This window comes from Peromyscus eremicus, chromosome 3 (assembly GCF_949786415.1).
Source record: "Peromyscus eremicus chromosome 3, PerEre_H2_v1, whole genome shotgun sequence".
Classification (NCBI taxonomy): domain Eukaryota; kingdom Metazoa; phylum Chordata; class Mammalia; order Rodentia; family Cricetidae; genus Peromyscus; species Peromyscus eremicus.
In genome coordinates, this window is record NC_081418.1 from 73,118,270 (window position 1) to 73,140,199 (window position 21,930).

Below are 21,930 nucleotides of genomic sequence, written 5' to 3' on the forward strand. Positions count from 1 at the left end.
TGCCTCTGACTCCTGAATGCTGGGATTAAAGGCGTGCGCCACCACTGCCCAACTACTATTTTTTTTTTAAATCAAAATGCTTATTTTTTTCTTAGTGAATAATGTAAGGTCTTTATTATTGTTAATCATGAAGAAGTCATTTCAAAAATGTCCTAAGTGGTGATACTTTCCCCAAACCATGTTAACTTGGTTTCCTAGATTACTGTTAATGCCCCCTTGTAGACCCCTGATAAGGGCCATACAGGGACATTTGTGGATTACCTCTCACCTACTCACCATTTGGTTAGTCCTAGCAGTGGCCCTTCTTGGGCCAGAAAATGAAGTTTTTTGTTTGTAACCCCCTCCCCCACAACGTTCTGTAATTTGTTAAGAGGGCAATGGTTGCTTTGATTTCCAGATATGGATCCCTCCCCTCCCTAGATTGTCTCTGAACCCGTTTTCTGTTTTCTAATTTTCTATTGTAGAAGTTGATCATTTCCTTGTGTCTTTCTTTCTGCCAATCTTTCAATTGTTTAATGATATCACTCTTACTGTATTGTATAGATGTTTTCTTTTGTTTGACTTTTAATTTTGGTTATTGAATAATTTTATCTGCAGGAGATAAGGATTTTTATCTAATTTAGTTCAGATCCTTACAGCGCCTTTTGTCCTGAATCTGTTTAATTAAAACCTCAAAGCAGGCAGAGAAACTGTATTCATAAAGTTTCGTGGGCTCACAGTATTTTCCCAGCTATATGTAGTTGGGACTAACTTGTATCATACAGTGTGCATGTCCCCATAGTCTTTAAGAGAATCATTGACTTGAGGAAATATTGCTTGTAAGAAGTCATCAAGGTCCCTGAAGTGCTGTTAGTGATGGGAAACAGCGTACTTGAACTCTTCCATTAGACCATCCATCCAATCCCTAAGTGCTTACTGCTCAGTCTCAGTTTTAAGGACACTTTCTGTTCAGCAGCACTTCCTCAAAATTTTTAGAAGTTAGAGGATGAGGCTTCTTAAACTTTTTTTTTTTTCGAGACAGGGTTTCTCTGTGTAGCTTTCCGCCTTTCCTGGAACACACTCTGTAGACCAGGCTGGCCTCGAACTCACAGAGATCTGCCTGCCTCTGCCTCCCGAGTGCTGGGATTAAAGGCGTGCACCACCACCACCCGGCAGGATGAGGCTTCTTACAAGCAATATTAAAATGAAGAAAAAGGAGTATAATACTTAGACTCCTTTACAGTCTAATGGGGGAAAAACCCAATCAACAATTCACACACTATGGGTGAGTAATGATCAGAGATTTAGCACTGTCTACCACTCTTAAAGACCTTAGGAGGACGGGCACTGACTCTGGAGGTCTTTTAAGTAGGCCCTGTGGAGGGCAGCAGAGGGAGAATTGGGTGTACCCTGAGGCTGGCCAAGGATGGTGATGAGTCCCAAGAATGTGGAGACGGGCTGGGAGGATGGGCTGAGGTGCACAGGACTGACAGATTAGGTGTACCCCAGAGAGACCAGAATGGGAAAAGAAGGTATGGCAGCCTCCCTGGGTCCCAGCCAAGTGTGGTATTTGTGGAGTCCCTGTAAGGTCCTTGGGGAGTCCCAAAGGAATGCAGATGGCTAGTAGGAGGGGTGAGGCAGCCCTCTCCCTTCTTGCATCTAAGGGAACACCTGGGCTGGAGCTCTTGCATGCTGCCCAGGAAACCTGACTTGTGCTGTCCAACAGACACAGGTCCACCACTGCAGAGTGAATAGCTGAATGTGACTATTGATATTGTGAAGCATAAAGATCTAGAAATGGTGACAGCATGGGGGAGATGTCTGTCAAATTCAAAAGTTTGGGGCAAACAGAGTTCCTGGTGCTTTGTTTTATTCACTATTTACCGCTCTGAAGTATCATACTTTTTTAAAAATGGGGTTCGAGTGTGCTCAGTGGTTAGAGTTCTTGCCCAGAGTACACAGGGCCCCCCTAGGTTTTGATTTCCAGCACCCAAACTCCCACCCCTAAAGGACTATCTCATTTCCCCTTTTAAGGACATGTTTGTATGGAGTGTATTTAGAGGTATGGGAAGCTAGAAAAATAGCTGCTCCCCCCCCCCCCCGCCCCAAATGTTTGGATGAAGTAAAGCAGCTCCAAGGGAGGGAGGAGGTTGAATTCTTCCTGTCACTGATTGCTGGCTTCATCTGCTCCTTTTTTGTGCTTCCCCTGCTGCTGTTCTTCCTTGTTCACTTCCTGAGACCTTCCAGAAGTGTACAAGTTACTCACCACTGACAATGATCTTTTTTCTTTTGCTTTTATTTCTAGTGCACAGAAGCCAAAAAACATTGCTGGTATTTTGAAGGACTCTATCCCACATACTATATGTAAGTATTGTGCTTTCCTGTTGATTTGACTGGGCTCATTTTTTTTTTCCTCTGGGAGGAGTTTCTTTAATAGATCCAGAACTGGATCATTGGGTAGGGAAAGCCCAGGTATGGCCCAGCCTGCCCCCCATCTCCTGCAAGGTTTTATACCTGCTTTTGCTCATGGACAGCAGGTCACCTCACCAGGGCCATTCAGCCTGGTCAGATGAGTTAACCTAGAAATATGAAATGCTGCATGCTCTGTTTTGCTAGGCAATTAGTTCCTATAGGATTGGTGAAAAACAGGAAGATATCTGTAGAAGACAGACATGGTGTTGGCTTGTATAAGTTTTCTTAGACAAAGAGAACAAAGATTTTTTTAGGAGTATTAGGAATAGACTTATGACCTTGAGCTTGAGAAGAAAGGGCCTTAACTTGGTTGCTATGCTTGCGTGTATATGAGAGAGAGGGAGAATTTGAGATTTTACAATGGTTATCTTCCTCCAAGATAGATACAGTCATGGCCTTGGCTCAAACGGGTTGTACTCCATCTTGTATACCAGTCAGGCTCACTGTAATTAAATCCCATTGTTAGTTTTTCTCTGATTTATAGTATTTTTCACTATTGTCTGGTGTTAGTTACTAACTATATAGAGCCAGCTGCCCTTTTAAGGTAGGTGCCTGGTCATTCCCAGTTACTGGCTACTGTTTTTAATTATGCATTGAGGTTCCATAGGTTTGAGGTTGAATAAGCCAGACAAATTTCCCTAATAGCTTTGTTATTTTAATGTTAAATTTTGTCAGATATGAGAGTTTTCAGAAATGCACATAAATTATTGTAGCAGAAACATTGTATGTATGAGGTATTTGGACATGTGAAGTAATTGAACAAGGAATATATAATATAGTCACCTCTATCATGGGTTTTATAATCCTTGGAACATATCTTAATAATGTAAAATTGTGCCTGTATGAAATACTCAGACTTTGAAATTTCATCACCATTTTCTAAACAGTACAAGTGCTATACAAGTACCATTTATATTGTGTTAGATATAAGCAATCTAGAGATAATTCAACATTTACTGGGGATATATGAAGGCTGTATGCAAATGCTAGTTCATTTTATAAAAAAATTTGATCATCCTTACATTTTGGCATCCAAGGGGGCCATGGATTGAGTCTTTTCAGATAATTGAGGACAATTATAATAACAAAGATTATTTCTACATTATTTCCTGACCACACTTTTCTGACCTGTCCTTCTTGGAGTGCCGTGTGGGACAAGGAATGTTACTGTGAAGCAGAGGAAGTTGCCAGTGTCTTCGGTTGGTTTCCTGCTAACAAAAAGGGGCCTTCACTGCCTGCTTTTGGTGGAGGGTCCTGAAAGAAAGCCTTTGCAGCTAGAAAAAGAGAAAACCTATTGGGAAAATTAAGCAGCCACATCAGGACTTTGTCTTGTATTGAAGAGCTGTTACGTTGAAAACAGTACTTACAGGATAGATGAGGAGATAAAATACTTGGTACTTCTCAGAATAAAACATTTCTATTGCTGGACATTGTTCCTTTTATTCAGCTTCCTGCATTAATGTATATTAACAGCTGCTTCTTTCACCGTGGTCTTTGAAAACATGGTTTCCCCCTTGTTTTGTTGATCAGCTACTCTTGTATTTACTTGTTAGTTTATTCTTTATCCATTGACATATTCACTAATAATTTCTGAGCGTTTTGGCAGAGTAGTGTCCTGTTCTTGTCCTTTCCTTTCCATTCTCATCCCGTGGTAGAAGGAATGGTCTGGAACCTTCAATTGCTCTGTTATGAAAGTTGAGACAGTAATGATTAGAATGTTGAATTGAGTGTTTAATAGAAGCTAGGTAATTTCCTTTACCCACTACATAAATTAATTTGTTTAGTTTCACAACCGCCCCTGAAAACCCATAGCTGCCAGCCCCCTGCCTCTGCTCTTCCTGTCTCTCTCCTGACTCTACCTGGAAACAGCTCACCTTGGTACTTGTTGGCACCATGACTCCACCTGAAACCAGCCCCTGTTGGTGCCTGTTGGAACCAGTGCAAAGACTCTTTTTTTCAGGCTTTTCTGGTCTTTTCTCACTTCTTTCTAAATTTTCATGTCCCTTATTTTCTGCTTAAAACCATCTAGAGCAAAGTTCAACATTTTAGCCAACTTTAAAATAGTGGTTTTCTCTTTGTTTTGAGTGTCGTGAGGGCAGTGACTTGAATACTGGCAGTTTCTGTGCCATGCCCCTAGCACACTCCTGCAGGGTGAGTTAGTCTCTTCCTTCCAATCCTCGGTACCCACAGGCATCTTTGGATGACTCTCCAGACCCCTGCTTTGTACCCCCCTTCTCTGTGAAGACTTCTGTGATGCACTGTCCTTCCCAACAGCTGGAAATTGCCTGCTTCTATTCAGCGCTGGTGTAGCATCTTGACTAGTCCTTCCTGCCTGCACTACCAACTCTACTTTATATCCACTGCATGTTTCTAGGAAGTGGCCAGAGATTATACAGTCCTCAAGCATAGATAGAGTAGAGGAGTTTGACCACACAAGCAAAGAAAATAAAAATTTAAAAAAGAAAACAGAATTAAAAACTACAGGAGCCAGGCGATGGTGGTGCACGCCTTTAATCCCAGCACTCGGGAGGCAGAGCCAGGCGGATCTCTGTGAGTTCGAGGCCAGCCTGGGCTACCAAGTGAGTTCCAGGAGAGGCACAAAGCTACACAGAGAAACTCTGTCTCGAAAAACCAAAAAAAAAAAAAAAAAAAAAAAAAAAAAAACTACAGGAAATGAAACAGTCAGAGACTGTGGCACATTATTGAAAAGACTCAATCTTCAAATTATAGATAGAGATGAAGGAGAAGAATTTGAGGTTAATGGAATAGATCAGATATTCAACAGAGTCACAGAAGAAAGTTTCCCCAAATAAAGACAAACTCATATAGATAAAGAGGCACACATAACACTAAATAGATAGGACCAGAAAAAATTTCCCCATGTCATATAATAGTTAAAACACTAAATATACAGAACAAAGAAAGAATGTTGAAAACTGCAAGAGATAAAAGACAAATCACATATAAAGAAAACCCATCAAAATAATAGCTGATTTCTCAATGGAAACTTTAAAAGCCAGGATGACCCAGAGCAATGTATTCTAAGTTCTAAAGGACCATGGGCAACCTAGACTGTTGTACCCAACAAAACTACTGGCCATATTTGGAGAATAAGGAGAAAAATGTCCATGATAACAACAGGCTAAAATAATTCATGCCCATCACCTAGCCTTACAGAGAATACTGGAAGCAATGCTATGAATAAGAATGGGTAGCCAAGGGGTTACCAAAGAAATCGCATGAAGCTGTAATGACTGGCACCCAAAATATGGTTAAGAACACAAGCAAAACAGCAGCAACAACAACAGCAAAACCAATAAAATCACAGTAGTCCGTGTACACCGTTCAGTAATTATTGTGGGAATATTTCCAGAACAAGCACTTGGACACCATTGAGAGTAGAAGAGAGAAGATGCACTCACTGGTGGCCTGAAGCCAGGAGAGCTCCTGAAATGCCTTGGTCCCAGGCCCAGTTTGCATTCTCATTTTATACTCTAAAACCACACGGTGTGGTGAGCGAGCAAGTGAGATTTTACAGGAGCATGTATGGCAGTCAGCTTTTTGGGTTTTTTTTTTTTTTTTTAAAGAATCTGTTATAGTTGAATGGTATAAGCTTTTGTGGTCAGGCCATTAAGGGCAACAAACTACTGTGTTTTAGATATTTCTCCAAGTCATTTTGTTCCAGGTAGCAAAATGAAGTCATGCTTAGAAATGAACAGTACAAGCAGTGCTTTAAGTAAATCTAATAATTGGTTTTTTCTACCTTATTCTGCTTCATAATGACATTAAATATTAATGGCATAAACTCCCAATAAAAAGACACAGGTTAGTTGAGTGAATTACAAAACAAATTCCATCTTTCCATTGCTTACAAGAAACTCAGCTTTAAAGATAAGCATCACTTAAAGTGAAAGGATAGAAATTTTTTCCAAATAAATGGGTCCAGGAAGCAAGGAAGTCTCAAGAACCTAATATCTGACAAAATAAATTTTAAATTAAAACTAATCAGAAGAGATAAAGAAAGGCACTTCATCCTAATCAGTAGAACAGTTAACCAAAAGGCATTGATGTTCTAAAGATTATATGCACCAAACTCTGGAACAGCCAATTTCATAAACAACATATTATTGCACTTCAAGACACAGACTAACATCAACTCCTTAATAATAGGTGATTTCAATATTTCAGTGTCTCTACTAAAAGACAGGTCACGTGGACAGAAAATAACAGAAAAACATTAGAATTAATTGACATCAATCATATGGACCAGGCAGATATCTGCAGAGAATTCCACCGAAACACCAAAGAATGCACGTTCTATTCAGCGGCCCGGGGAAGCTTCTCTGAAATAGATTACACACTGGGACACAAAACAAATCTTATATTTAAAAAAGTTGAAATAACATTGTGTATCCTATTGACCAAAGTGCGATAAATCTCTAGTAATTACACAAACTCATTAAGACTAAACAACACATTACTGAATAATGGATGTGTCAAAGAAGAAATCACGAAGGGAAAGTTTTCCTGGAACTAAATGAAAATGGAAACACAACAAAACAAAACCCTTGGGACACATTGAAGAGCAGTCCTGTGAGTTACAGCTCTGAGCTTCTACACTGAAAAATCAGAGAGAGCACAAGTAAATGATTTAATACAAATTGAAAGTTTGGACAAAAAAGAACAAACCAATTCCAAATGCAGTATTTGAGAAGAAGTAGTGAAAACCACAGCAAAAATTAATGAAATAGGAACAAAGAAAATAATACAAAGAATCAATGAATCTAAGGAAGGCCTGCTTCTTTGAGAAGATAAACAAGATTGACAGACGGTTGGCCTAGCTAACCCAAAGAAAGAAAGGCTCAAATGAGCAGAATCAGAAATTAACAGGGAAGCATTACAATTGATACCAAAGAAATTCAGAATATTATAAAGGAATACTTTAAAATCATAGATACCATTAAGTTACAAAATCTAAAAGAAATGGAAAAATTCTAGATTCATCAAAATCACCAAAGTTAAAACAAGGAGAGAGCAACAACCTAAACAGCTCAATAGCACATACAAAGATTGAAACAGTGATAGAAGACGTCCAACTGAACAAAAAGCTCAGGCCCTAACAAATTTGTAGAGAATTATATCAGGCTTTCCTAAATCTCCAGCCAATATTTCTTAAATCATTCAAGCAAATAGAAATGGAAGGGGCACTCCCACATTCCTCCTACAAATCCAGTATTATGTTAAAACCAAAACCAGTTAAAAACGCATCACAACCTTCAAAACTCCAAGTCAGAATTTCCTGGTGAACACAGATGCAAAAGTTCTTAACAAAATATTTGTAAGCTGAATACAGGCACGTATCAAAACGAGCATCCACTGTCATCTAGTTGCCTTGCTTCTGGAGATTCAGGGATGGTCTGACACATGTAAGTTAATAAATGCAATAAATCATATAAATGAATTTGCAGATAAAACCCACATGATTGTTCTGTAGATGCAATAAAAGCTTTTGGCAAAATTCAACATGGCTTTGTGATTGAAGTCCTAGAGAGTGTAAGACTGGAGGGAATATACCTCAGCATATTCAAGGTAATCCATGACAAATACACAATATTTATACAAAATGGAAAAAAAGAAAAAGAAAACTCCAAGCAATCCCATTAAAATCAGGAACAAGACACGGCTGTTCACTTCCCCATTCCTTTACAGTAAAATTGCTCTAGTACTAGAGCAGTCAGATAGAAGAAAATCAAAGGGATAAAAGTAAGTAAAATTACTCCTGTTTGCAGAGGATATTATACATAAGAGATCCCCAAAATTACAACAGAGAACTTCTCGAAATGATAACAATTTCAGCAAAGTGGCAGAATTCATAATCAGCTTACAAAAACTAGAGCCCTTTCTATATAACAACAATAAACATGCTGAGAAAGAGATCATGGAAACATTTCCATTAAAAGAAATTATAATAAGTTCACCCAAGGAGGTAAAAGACCTACAATTAAAACTATATCTCTGAAGAAATTGAGGAAGACATGAGAAAATAGAAAGACCTCCCATGCTCTTTAAAATTAATATAAAAAAGTAACCTAAAAGAAGCAACTTGCAGATTCAATGCAATCCCAGCCAAAACCCCCACAACACATTTCACAGAGACAGACAAAATTATCCTAAAACTCACATGGAACCACAAAAGTCCCTGGGTAGCCAAAGTAACCCTGAGCCAAAAAAAGAACAGTGCCGGAAGGATTACCACTTGAAATTTGTGGTATATATTGTTTTGCTACAGTAATAAAAAGCATGATGCTGGCACAAAAAGGGTCATGTAGACCAATAGAACCAACAGCAGAACCAAACTTGAATGCACACAACTACCACACTCCGATACTTGACGAAGATGCCCAAAGCATATACGTCTTCAACAAATGGTGCTGGGAAAACCAGATTTCCACATGTAGAGAAATGAAATTAGACTTCCAACCTGTACAGACATTAACTCCAAATAGATCAGAGAGCTCGGTGTTAATCTCAAAACACTGAAACAGCTAGAAGAAATTACTTTCAGTACCCTACAAGATTTAAGTGTGGGAAAGGATTTTCCAAATTGGACTCCATTTGTCAAGGATTTAAGGCTAACAAATGACAAGTAGAACCTCATAAAAATAAAAAGCTTCTGTACAGCAAAGGAAACATCAGTTGAGTTAAGAAGAAGCCCACAGGGTGGGAGAGAATCTTTGCTAGCTATATATCTGACAGTGGGTTAATATTCAGAATATATAATAAAGAACTCAAAAAACAAAGAATCAAAACAAATGACGTATTTGAAAAATGGGCTATTTCTGCCACCCATGAGGTTTGAGTCTGGAAGCCTGACTAGGCCAGTGAGAGAATGCAGAAAAGACAGAAAAATGTACTGAAAAGCCAGGGTCAGGTAAGCTGATCAAACTCTGATGAAATTCTGCAACTTATAACCTCAGTGCATTTATTATGTGCAGCGTAAGGGGAGGGGCTTGCTAGTTTTGATATGAAGTCTCTGTAGGTGAGCAGTCTCAGGCTGCAGTCATCCTGGAGGAAGAAGCTGCAGTTGCTAGTGTTTGTACACACTGGTCAGTTGTTTGCAAACAGTGATACTTGGGCAGAGGATGGCCTTGCCTTTCTGAAACTGACCCGGAGGAAAGGTTTCCCATGGGTCCAATTCTGGGGTCCTTGATATGGTCAGCTCATGTCAAACAGTACACACTTAGTCCGAACTTTTTTGGGTCAGTACTTCGTTCACTCCCTATAGGCTATGGATCTGAGCAAAGAGTTCTAAAAGAAGAAAGAAAAATGTCCAAAAATATCTTTAAAAGTTTTCAAAATCCTAAGCAATTAGGAAAATAATTAAAACAACCTTGATATTATATCTCACCCAAGTCAGAATGGGTGGGGTGATCAAGAAATAACTAACAGCAAATGCTGGTGAGGGTATGGGAAAAGGGAACCTTTATTCACCCTTGGTGGTATAGCAAACTGGTACAGCCACTGTGGAAGCTGTGTGGAGAATTATCGGAAACACATCTATCATGTGACTCATCTATACCACTGCTCAAAGAACTTAACATCTTAGTCCATAGTTGTTTCTATAACCATGTTCATTGATACCCTAGCTACATTAGCTAGGAAATGGAAACAGCCTAAATGTCCTTCCAGTGATGAGTAGCTATGAAAATAGAGTACATACACACAATGGAATATTATTCAGCTGCAAATAAATGTGAAATCATGAAATTTGCAGGTACTGAGTGTGGTAACCCAGCCCCAGAAAGACAAATATTCCTTATTATTAGTGGTTCAGATGTGAACATATAACCTGGAGAAGCTGCAAAAACTAGGAAAGTAAAAGGGACTGCTTGTGGGAGTTTTAGGGAAGTGAATAACAGGGCATAGGTGTCCTCAAGTAAGAAACTGGAAAAATGGGGGAGGACTTTGACTGGGGGTTTGAGAGAGGGAAATAATTAGAGAGAAAGAGAGAACACTAAGTTTTTTTTTAAAATCCTGGAATCATTATTTCATGTTTGCAAAAAATTAAGTATATAGCAATGTATCTTATATACACATTTATTATTTAAATGAAATTATGCTACATGGGGTGATAATACTCACCACTAAGAGCCATAGACTATCTAACAAAATCGCTGTAAGAGACATAGCAAACCTCCTTTTCACCAAGAGAATCTGAAAACAATATAGGCTATTGCCTTTGGTTGCTTCCCAGAATTTGAAGGTAAGATTCTATTGCTGAAGACACCTCACAATTCAGGCACATGACTTGGAGGTTGGAAGCCCCCTGCCTGAAGACTGCTTTTCATACTAGATGGTGATAGGCAACCTGCCAAGGGAGGAAAGTAATCAATAGTCCTAGCCAGCTGTGAAGCCCAGAACCACATCAATGACCAGCATGGCATGATATCCCTAAAGGTACAATAGTGGAATTCATATACTAGTGGTAACCAGTAGCTATCTAATTAGGCTTAAAGTCTGCTCAATAGAAGGGAGCTCATGCCTGGTGCTGTAAAACTAGCTAGCTACCTATGGCTGGTGAGGCCATGGAACCTAGAGGAGAACCCACTACTGCCCCTTCCTAAACTAATAAAAATTCTATCTGCTTTCTAAATACTTGTCCTTGTACCTAAAAATAGTGCAGCTCTCTCCCCTCATCAAAGAAGCTTCGTTTTTGCAGCAGATGGAGACCATGACAGAAATCTGCAATTGGTCAAAATGAAGAAATCAGCTGACTGGCATGCTCAGCTTTAACTGATACATCTACAACACAACCCCTACTCCTAAGGTTCTGGGAATAAGGAGGAAGGGGTAGAAAGATAGTAAGTACCAGAATGCCTCTTGGGAGATTGTGTCTTTTATGTGTGACAGGCTAGCTGTGTCCAAGAAATCTGAACCATATGGTTTCCTAAATAAGAACTATATAATGACAACACTACTTGACATACTGACATGGATGGGGGAAACCTCACAAGGCACCACTCTAGATGAAGAGTTACAAGCAATGAATGACTACTGAGAGAGGGAGAAAAGTCTTTGCCAATGTTGAGCACTCCAATTTGTTATCTAAAGCCAAGTCGTTTTCTTTAAAAATGTACACACACACACACACACACACACACACACACACACACAAACACATATATGTGCCTTACTTAGGATTTCTGTTGCTATTAAGAGATACCATGACCACAGTAACTCTTATAAAGGAAAACATTTCATTGGAGCTGGCTCACAGTTCAGAGGTTTAGTCTGTTATCATCATGGTGGGCAGCAAGGCAGCATGCAGGCAGACATGGTGCTGAAGAGGTAGCTGAGAGTTCTATATCTGAACCTTTAGGCAGCAGGAAGAGAGTGAAACACTGGGCCTGGCTTGAGCATCTGAAACCTCAAAGCCCACCCCCAGTGACATACTTCCTCTAACAAGGTCAGACCTACTACAAGGCCACACCTCCTAATAGTGCCACTCCCTATGTGCCTGGGGGGCATTTTTATTCAAGCCACCACATACATATATATGTGTAACAACAATTAAAGGAAAAGAGGTCATGAATTTAGGGGAGAACACGAGGGAGCGTGGAAGGAGTTGAAGGGAAGAGAGGGGAAATGATGTAAATAAAACATAAATGAAATTTAAAAATTTTTTAAAAGAGTTATTCCAAAATGAGAAACTGAGTGCATGAATTATATGTATTTATGATTAAGTGAGTCACCAATGATGCGCTGGTGTCACATTAAGGTAAGAAATCAAAGCACTTCTACTTGGAGCCATTTAGCCAAGAGCAAGTCTAGATTTGAATTCTCTACTTTGTGTTCCTTGTGTCTTCTATCCTTTGTCTGTCTGCATCGTCTGTCCGTATGTGTGTGTCTGTCCCTAACAAAGGGCTCCAATCTGTATTTTTTGAACAGCACATAAAGCATCACATGTGGAAGGAATGGAATACTTTAGGGAGATCTTTGAGGATTAAGTCTCTTGATTTCAATGGATCCCAACTGACCCAGATAACAAACATTATTGTTTATCAACCCGTAACCATAAATGGATGATTTTAACCTTTACGGTTGATTTTAGGAAATTGCTTTCAACTTCTGTATTTGCTGCTTTCAGCAAATGATATTCATGCATTGTCTGGGTCAGGGGCATGGAAGAGTACATACTTTAAGATTACAGCCATGCATTAGCTTAGGTTGTGAAAGTTGATTACATGGGGAATCCAAGGAAAATAAGGTTGGGTGGTACATTGTTCTCTTAAAGGCAAATTAGTTTGAGTATATAGTAGGAGAGAGATCTTAAATCTTAGATGACTTCAAAGTGTAATTTGGCTGTGGGGTCCCAGCAAAGGTTCCAGTCTCGTAGAATGTAAGAGATATTTTATAATACTGTATACCACAGTTGAGGAAAAGTGATAATTTAAGAAAAGCGAGAGAAATTTCCAAGGATGAGAGAGGTCTCAAAGGGAGGAAAAAGCCATTGTATTCCATTATCTAAGGAATTTTTATGGCCATGGGAGAAATTGGAGAAAGGCTGATGTAATCTCTGTTGAAATTGATTCATTCTCTGGGGGATCATGAGCTAAGCTAATGGATCACCCACATGATTTATGCCTGTCCCCCTGACCCAGGCAGGGAAATGATCATACGCTGTTTATGGACTGCCCACCCAAGAAGCCTTTTCAGTGCTCCTGTTCAAGTTTGTCCACTACCTGGCTAGTGATTGAGTGTCTTTTTAACTGAACACGAATGATTTAAAATAGTAAGTAACCAACCCCATAGTCGTGTAAGTTCTGGCAGGTAGAAAAGACTTTACCCCAAAGACAGCACTCGCCTCGCCTCTGTTCTCTTAGAATGCTGAGGAAACCTTAAGATCAGTGCAGTAAGAGACCACTGGATGCTCAGCCGTTGCCCTGAACCTTAAGAACCTCCAGAGACCTTCTGCGTGTTCGAGTCACATCTCTGGCCGCCATATTAATGGGGCAGAGTGACAGAAGGGCTCTCGGTTCTGGTTCAGATGTAAACGCACTTAAAGGAAGGAGTGTGAAGATGCCTCTTGGAAAACAAGTCCTCAAGGAAGGGAAACCGTACACTGAGTGGCTGAGGAAGAGGACGGAAGGGACTATAGGATAAAGATAAAAGGCGGACAGGCTTGCCTCTGGCTTCTCTAGCACCTGACGGAACCTGTTCTTTCCAGTACTGCTGTCCTCTGACCATCACTGTTGACCAGGCCATGTAAAAGCCCCACTTCCCAAGTCCCATGTTGCACAGAAACTTCTTTTCAAGAACTTAGTTCCCCCTTGACACGAACAATGCTGAGTGAGTAAATTGCCATTTCTGGGTATCATGCTGCATTGAATAGCTTTTCCTGGGGAGACGAGAACTTACCCCAGACAGAATGCTAACAGCCAACCACAGAAAATATCTTGTTCAAGACTAGCTTAGTGAACTAGTGAGTCTTTTGGGCTTCTTACAGGAGTATGAGTGACTCCCGTGGTGCCATGGAAAAGCCTACGTCAGCTTGAGGGATGACTCCTTGCATCTCTGGGGGCTCCCTAAGTGGACTGAAGGCAGATAACCAGTACACCTTTCCCCCAGCAGTTGTTTCGTGGTGTATAGCTTTGAGAATATTGTAGGCTTTAGCTTTCAGAGGGTTGAAAGTTTTGTTTACTTCCTGAGTCTTCTGAGCCCCGCTTCTCCCTGTGAGAGGGAGTCTTTTAGTTGGGAAGCCGCAGCACAGCTGGCCAAGAGCCCAGGAGCAAGGTGTGTGAGCCAGTGCCCCGTAGAGTCCCTTTACCTGTGGTCTCCAGTGGGAGGTACCAGTGTGAGATCCAGACACAGGGTCTAACTACCTCTCATGGCTCCAGTGTGACGCTGGCTTAGCATCTGTGCTCATTTGAATGAGAAATGGCCTCATAGGCTCATGAATTTGGACACTTGGTTCCAGTTGGTGGCCCCGTGTGCATGTTGTGGAAGTTTAGGAGGTGTAACCTTGTTGGAAAAAGTCTGTCATTGGGGGTGAGCTTTCAGGGTTGATAGCCTGGACCCACTTCCTGTTTTCTCTGCTGTGGGGCGTTTACCCAACCACCCCCACAGTTCCCCAGAGTTTTCTTGAGTGCGAGCAGCAGGAAATATTAGATAGAAGGATTTATTGCGGAGAATATCGCGGAGAGAAACAGATAGAAAATAAAGGATAGCCTCAAGAGGGCCTGGAACCTATTCCAACGGGCCCCGACTGTCTCTGCCCCAGGGTTTTTATAGACACACCAAGGGGTGGAGCAAAAGACCTCCTCCCCCAGCACAGCCAAGTGCAGACCATCTCAGACACCTGCACTCAGGCCTGTAGTCTAATCATCCTCTATGTGGACCTGCTGGGTAAAGCCACGAGGAACCCGAGAACGGGCTCCCACAGGTCCCCCTTTCTTAATATATAAAAAAATAACTATAATGGCTTACAGCAATCTCCATAGCTGTTACACCTCCCAGTATGGGAGTAGAGGATGATATAGATGGCATTTCTCTTTTGAATTAGGTCCAAGGTGACTACAGCAGTCTTAGCTGCCTCAAGCCCTTTCTAAGCCAAAAACTCTTAAGGCAACTACAAACTTAAAGAATCCCTTAGCTTCATCATTACCATTAACAGGTTAACATAAATATTGCTGTACATAGTCACAATTCTCTCAATCTTATAACACAAAGCAAACTCTTAACAGAACCATTTGAATTAGCATATATGGTGCTAAATATAGTTAACAATTTTCTCCACCTTACAACTTTAACTCAATCATTTGAATTTTCTTGCTAACAGAACATAGGAAAAACTTCGATGTATTCACATCAAACTTAAATATTTTCTTAACGCCACAAAACCAGGGTGCATTAATATCAATAGGGTAAATATAATTTCTGCAAACATAATTCAACCTCATAACTCCTCCTTTTCTTTATAATTTTTTAAACAAAATCTCAAACCTGGTTAGAAGAACCCAAACTCATACAATTCCTACAAACCCATATTGAAAAGCAATCTTCTCAATCTAACCATTAACACTTTGAAAACTTAGCAAAACATCCAAAAGCAGTTTCTTAATAAAACTCTTTACACTTTAAAAGCAGTTTCTTAATATACCCCATTTGCATTTCTTACTAACAAAAACATGACATTAATTCACTCAAACAACTTTTGAAATTAGACTAAGGAATATTAACTCTCCCCCTTTTCTTTATAATTTAGGCAAAATCTCAAGCCTAGTTAGAAAACCCAAACTTTTCCATTTAAACAGTTCCATTTGTAACACAAAACCAGTTCTGTAAGTAATTTCATTTTTACATAAACAGTTCCACAAAACAATTCATGAATCACCAATTAATGAAGCATATATGCATACACATCTTGACTCTAGGTAGAAATAATAAATTTCTTCATTTAAACAGTTCCATTTTTAACCCAATTCCAGAAAAGAGTTCCTAGGTCATTACTATAAGTAAACTCAAAATTGTCCCATTGCATGAAATCTCTATTGTTCATTTCATTTCTTAAGTCCCAAAATTCAAATGATAAATTCTGGTACAAGCCTTCCAAATATGAAGAAATCCATAACCAAAGTCTTTTTGTAATTTTATCTCATTTTAAGTTCAAAAAGTTCAAACAAATAAATTCTGGTATTAGGCTTTCACTTCAAAATATGAAGAGACGTTTTTCAACCAAAACTTTTTGCAGTTAACAATTTTTGTTCAAACAAGTGTCTCTGAACTTATTCTCAAGCCAGAGACCTTTTTAGGTACAGTAGTATTCTAAACCGCACCGTTTTTGATGTTAGCTCAGGTTTTTCTGTGTTGCGAAGATTTTCCATGGATCTCAGCTGCGGATGCCTTGTGCTGGTTCTCGCGTCCGCCATTCTTAGCTTCTTAGCGGCTTCTGGAACTTTTGAAAACCGCTCAGACTGCCTGCTTTGCAGTCTGCTAGGACACTAACTTCTGTATGTCTCAGGTTCTTTCACCATATACATTAAGAATAGACTCACACTTAACATTTACACTTTACAAACTCACATATAACCTTTTGCCTTGCAAAGCATTTAGACTCACATTCAACATCTACATTTTACAAACTCACATATAACGTATTAACATCTACTTATTTATACTCCTTAAGGAAACTATAGAACTACTTTAGCAAATATATTTCTTATTACTTATATATTTCTTATATTCATACCATCTTATTTCTTATTTAAACTTACGTTTACAACTAGCATCTTTACTTCTTACAAGCTTATCACTACATGTCTTAAGACTACCTTAGATACTTCTTGCAAGCTTATATATATTCTTAAAGGAACTCTATAGATCTATTTTACAAACTTATATAGGGCTACCATTAGCATATATTTAACTTAGCAAACACCTAAAGATTTCTTAACACAGATCTAACAAGAGAATTTTTACAAACTCACATATCTTATTTTCATCTTTTTCTATTTCTTACTCTTAATTATTAGTACTATCTCTTATTAGACAGATTCTCTTAACTAGACAGGAAGTACGTACATTATTTCTAAATTTTAGAGTTTATAGTCAGCTTTGTTATAAAACACTGGGAATTTAGTGAGTGTTGTTGTTATGGAATTGTGATAGTTGTTGCTAGAGGACTATAACCTTCCCAGGACGATGCCACACTCCAAAGTTGCCAGTTCTCTCAGCCGTTCCGGACCGGCAGAGATGCACTGTCAGCGGTAGACGCTTTTTAACTAGAGGCTGTCCCTTCACCCAAATTCACAATAGTTCCCCTAAGTACTTCAATTCAGACAAACATTTCTATTATAGCAGTACTCTTGGTTTGCTCTACCGAAAAAACTTCATTTCATACTGAGGGTGAAATTACCATGTTTAGCTGCTGTAAGGTCTTTGCCAAATACCGCACAGCTATTAGGTGATATAAAGTATTTTTCCAAAGGAGCTAGTAAAGCCAAAAGTGGCACAGCTCCGAACTCTATTTCCTCACTGTTTGCATCAACCAGTGACAAAACCTCAGAAACACTAATCGAGCCACTTTCATTCTGGTTCCTTTATAGGAACGTCATTGGAGCTGACTTTTCCTTAGTTCCACGCTTCTTACCAGACGCTCCGGTAAACACCGAGCTTCATTCTCCTCTTGTGAAAAAACACAAACATGTCCTAGACCCCATATTAACACAGGACTAGTACCCTTCCACAATCCCGAGCAGGGATCTTTCTATTTCTCATTACCCTCAGCTAAAGGACCAGGAAGATTGGCGTGAGCTCTAATATGGCCCACAAAGCATGGCAGCTTGCTTTTGTGGAATAGCATCTTGGAATTGTTGAAACATTTTGACTGGATTGTTGTTAGTTCCAGTATTTTAACCAAAACTGTTACTATTCAAAGGAGTCAAGAACATAAATGTTCTTTCATGAAACATATCCTTCATTAGCTTACTTTGAGAAAAAGCATTTCCAGGATTTAGTATTTTCATTTCATTAGCTTTAACTCCTGATGTTATTAGCAGCTGTGATATTTAGCATTGATTTCTTATAAGGAACTTTCAGGTGAAGCAACTCTTGCAAGACAGCTTTTCTGAAGTTTGTTTCCCATCTATAAAGCAGTCATTTTTTTGAATGCCTGTTTCTTATCCCCTTAATTAGATTTGCGAAGGAATCACTCATTGCAGGTTCTTTGTTCAAGAGGTAAATAACTTTTAATTTCACATAAGTTTTTTCATATCTAAGACAACGTTCAGTGTATAAACTGCTTTCTCTTGCTTTCTTAAGGATTTTAAAGTGGCTTGTTTGCTCTTAAAAGGTAGCTTTTTGTCTTCCAACTACCGTAAAAACTTTGCACAGCTATTAGGGTAAATAAGTCATTTTACCAACCCCCAAACCGCGAAGTGCCTAGTTCCATATCCTTTCATTGTTTCATTGGAACTGACACTTAAACTCTTAGATGATTTTCCTCCTTATTCTTTTAAAAGCTGTATTTTAAGTTTACCATGAACGTATTTTCGAGCTGACAAAAGTGTTTCAGGGCAATGTCGCCATCTTTAGTGGAAAAACTACCTTTCCCAGAATGCATTTCCCTTATATCAGTCTATAATAATATCAGTCCCTTATATCAGTCTATAATAATATCAGTCCCTTATATCAGTCCTTTATATCATTTCCCTTATATCAGTCATTTCCCATAGTTCTTTTTGGGTCTGAGAGTCAACTGGTTCTCTTTTACCAGACTTGCTTACAAATTCTTGCCCGGGAAGTTTGAACAAAGTTTTTTGCTTTTGCAACGGGAGATTTGAACAAGCATTTTACAGTTTCAATTATGGGACATTGGGAGATTCCTATTCTCTCAACTGGCTTTAGCAGGTGTCTCTCCTTTATTTGACACTGGCCCCCAAATCAGAACTGCACCTGCCTCGTTAGTACGCATTGAGGTGGGCAATTTCTGTTAGCAACTTTCCTCGGGGCTTGTGTTTGTCTTAGCCAGTCAGTGAAAAACAAGATCATGCACTACAGCTTTTCCATAGCTCTTTCGGAGAGATTTTTCTCCCACTGATCTATCTCATTTTGCTTGTTCGTTCCTTCCCCAGATGCAGAGCTTCAAGTATCTGCGGCTCTGTACCTCTGCTAGCTGCCCTTGGAAGTAGGGGCTTTTTTTTCTCCCCCCGAATCTGCCTCAAATTCTAGCAGCTTTTTCAGGTCATATTTTTCTGGGGAGGAATCAGTCCCTTCTGTTTCTTCAGAGTCTTTCTCCCAGACAGTTCCCAGTTTGGTCTCAGTTTATCCCCTCTACCCCAGAAACAGTTTCCGACACTACAGTGGCGGCTTTCCCTGCTCCTGAAGGTAGGGACTTTTTGTCCATTTGTTTTCTGGGTCTGTGTGGTTTGCATACAGACTGAAAATCTAACAAGGGAGGTTTTTGCCGTTTCTAAACTCCCATTAAGACAGGCGTTTTGTTTCATCAGGCCTTCACCTGGCCCAGTCAGTCCCCCAGTGGGTTGTGTTTGCTTGTCTGGGTGCTCAAGGACAGAGCTTATGCCAGAGGCAATCACCCCTCAGGGCTACACTCCCTCATCTCAGGGAGTCAGTTGAAACAAAGCTTTTCTCAAAGAGATGCTTTCTCTGACAGAAAAGAAAGCTTTACTAGTTCTGTTCTGCCCTGGCTGGGCTCTTTCCCCAGACAGTGTTCTGACTCGGCAGCACAAATGCTTCAGACAGTTCAGCTTTACTGTTTTCCCAGAAAGGTCCTTTCTCTGATAGGAAAGCTTTTTCTCAGATTTCTTTTTGCAGCTGTGGACCCATAAACCCAGGAATTGTAGGAAAGCGGGCAACTGTGCCGTTCCCACTGGCTTTAGTTTTGTTTGTTCATTAGCAATCTTCCCCTGGGTCCTGCACCTTCCTGCCTCAGCTCTGTGCTCCAGGAAGTTTACAACTGCAGGAACCCTAGTATCCCCGAAACGCACCCCAACTCAGAGATGCTGGCCAGTCGCCTCTGGGTTTTTGGTCAGAAGCGAGATGCTAACAGTTTGCCTTGCTTCAGGGGATCTTTGCATAAGGACGATTAGGAGCACCTTTTCAAAGACGCTCACTCACAAAACCCTTGATGCCTCAGTTCGGCTGTAACTGAAAAGCTTGGCTTTTTTGCTTTTCTCAGGTAAAGTTTCTGGCCCTTTTGGGCTCTCTGTAGCTCTTTACCCACACTCTCCCAAGCGTTTCCCTCAGGGTACTCTGACCCACTGTCTTTTACTGGCTTGAAGAGACAGAGCTTAGAAGAGGTTTTTAGGAACTTGTCCCTGCCTCCTGCATTGCAGGGACAATTTTTAAGGCTTGAAAAACAGAACTTAGAGGTTTTGCTGTCTTAAGAGGTTTGTTGTTTTCCCTTTGAGCTAATCACAAGTGGTCCCCATACTAATATCTTCAGGTGATTCTAATTTTTGCCCTTTTGAGAAAGTTAAAGTCTTTAGTTTTTAAGTTTAAGATTAAGGCTTTTTAGAGAGATTTTTTCCCCCAAATTTTCCAAGAAAAGCTTTATAGTTTAAGATTTTTTTTTTTCCCAAGAGAAAGACCAACTTTTCCCAAAACTTCCCAACTTTAAACTGGCTTCTTACACCCCCATTTTTGCCTCAGGGAGAAATCACTTTCTCCCGCAGCTTGGACTTAGCATTTTAGCTGTCCCCAGGTCAAAAGCTTCCATAGGAAACTTTTTCTTCCCCAAAAGCTCAGAGAAGAGCTTTTTTACTACCCAAAAAGCCCAAAGAAAGATTTTTTCCCCAGTTTGCGTTTATATCCCCCAAAGTTAGAAAATTGAAGAGTTTTTCTGTCTAGTTGCCTATTTTTTTCTACACAATCTTACACTTCTAAGTTTTTCCTAAACTATATTACTACCCTATGCCTTATACTTATTTTTCACAGATAGAAATTGAGAAAGGGATAGAAGATAGAAAATTTTGACAGAAGAGAATTTCGCTGCAGCATCGGACATCCTTCCAGTCCGCTTTCTTTTTCTCTCGAGGATAAAACCCCTGCCTCTCAAAAATATATATAAAAAATATATATTTTCCATAACACCGGCATGCCTCATCCACTGGCAGGGCTGAACTCAGCACTTTCGCCAAAAACTCTGTAATAAAACTACTATTTTCCTTTATCTTTAGTCCCTATTACTTTGTCTTTAGTCCCTGTTCATTTGTCTTTAGTCCCCCCCTTTTTTTTTTAGTCCCCCCTTTTTTTCTTTAGTCCCTTTTTTTCTTTTTTCTTTAGTCCCTGTTCATGGCACCATTCTGTGGGGCGTTTACCCAACCACCCCCACAGTTCCCCAGAGTTTTCTTGAGTGCGAGCAGCAGGAAATATTAGATAGAAGGATTTATTGCGGAGAATATCGCGGAGAGAAACAGATAGAAAATAAAGGATAGCCTCAAGAGGGCCTGGAACCTATTCCAACGGGCCCCGACTGTCTCTGCCCCAGGGTTTTTATAGACACACCAAGGGGTGGAGCAAAAGACCTCCTCCCCCAGCACAGCCAAGTGCAGACCATCTCAGACACCTGCACTTAGGCCCGTGGTCTAATCATCCTCTATGTGAACCTGCTGGGTAAAGCCACGAGGAACCCGAGAACGGGCTCCCACACTCTGCTTCTTATAAGTGGTTGAAAATGTGATCAGCCAGCTCCTGCCTCTGTCTCAATGCTATCACTGCCTATCGCCATGCCTTTCTCACCATGATGAACTCGATCCTTCCGGAACAAGAAGCTAAGTAAACCCTTTCTTTTTGAAGTTGTCTTTGGTCATGGTGTTTTATCGCAGTCACAGAAAAGTAACTAAAACGGTCTCTCCTCACTCTGGAGATGTGCAAGGAGGAGGAGGGTGTGGAGAAAAGCTCTTGTTCCAGTGTGATCTCCAGCCCCTACTACCCTATGCTTTTTAAAATCCCGTTCTTTTC

General features: G+C 40.0%; 1 protein-coding gene across 1 annotated transcript in view; it reads left to right on the forward strand.

Moving 5' to 3' along the window:
* Nucleotides 1-21,930, forward strand: part of Vopp1 (VOPP1 WW domain binding protein) — a 92,791-nt gene that overhangs the window by 40,939 nt on the left and 29,922 nt on the right. The window contains exon 2 of the mRNA XM_059257891.1: nt 2,285-2,343. Within this exon, the coding sequence (XP_059113874.1) occupies nt 2,285-2,343 (59 nt within the window). The remainder of the gene's footprint in view (nt 1-2,284; nt 2,344-21,930) is intronic.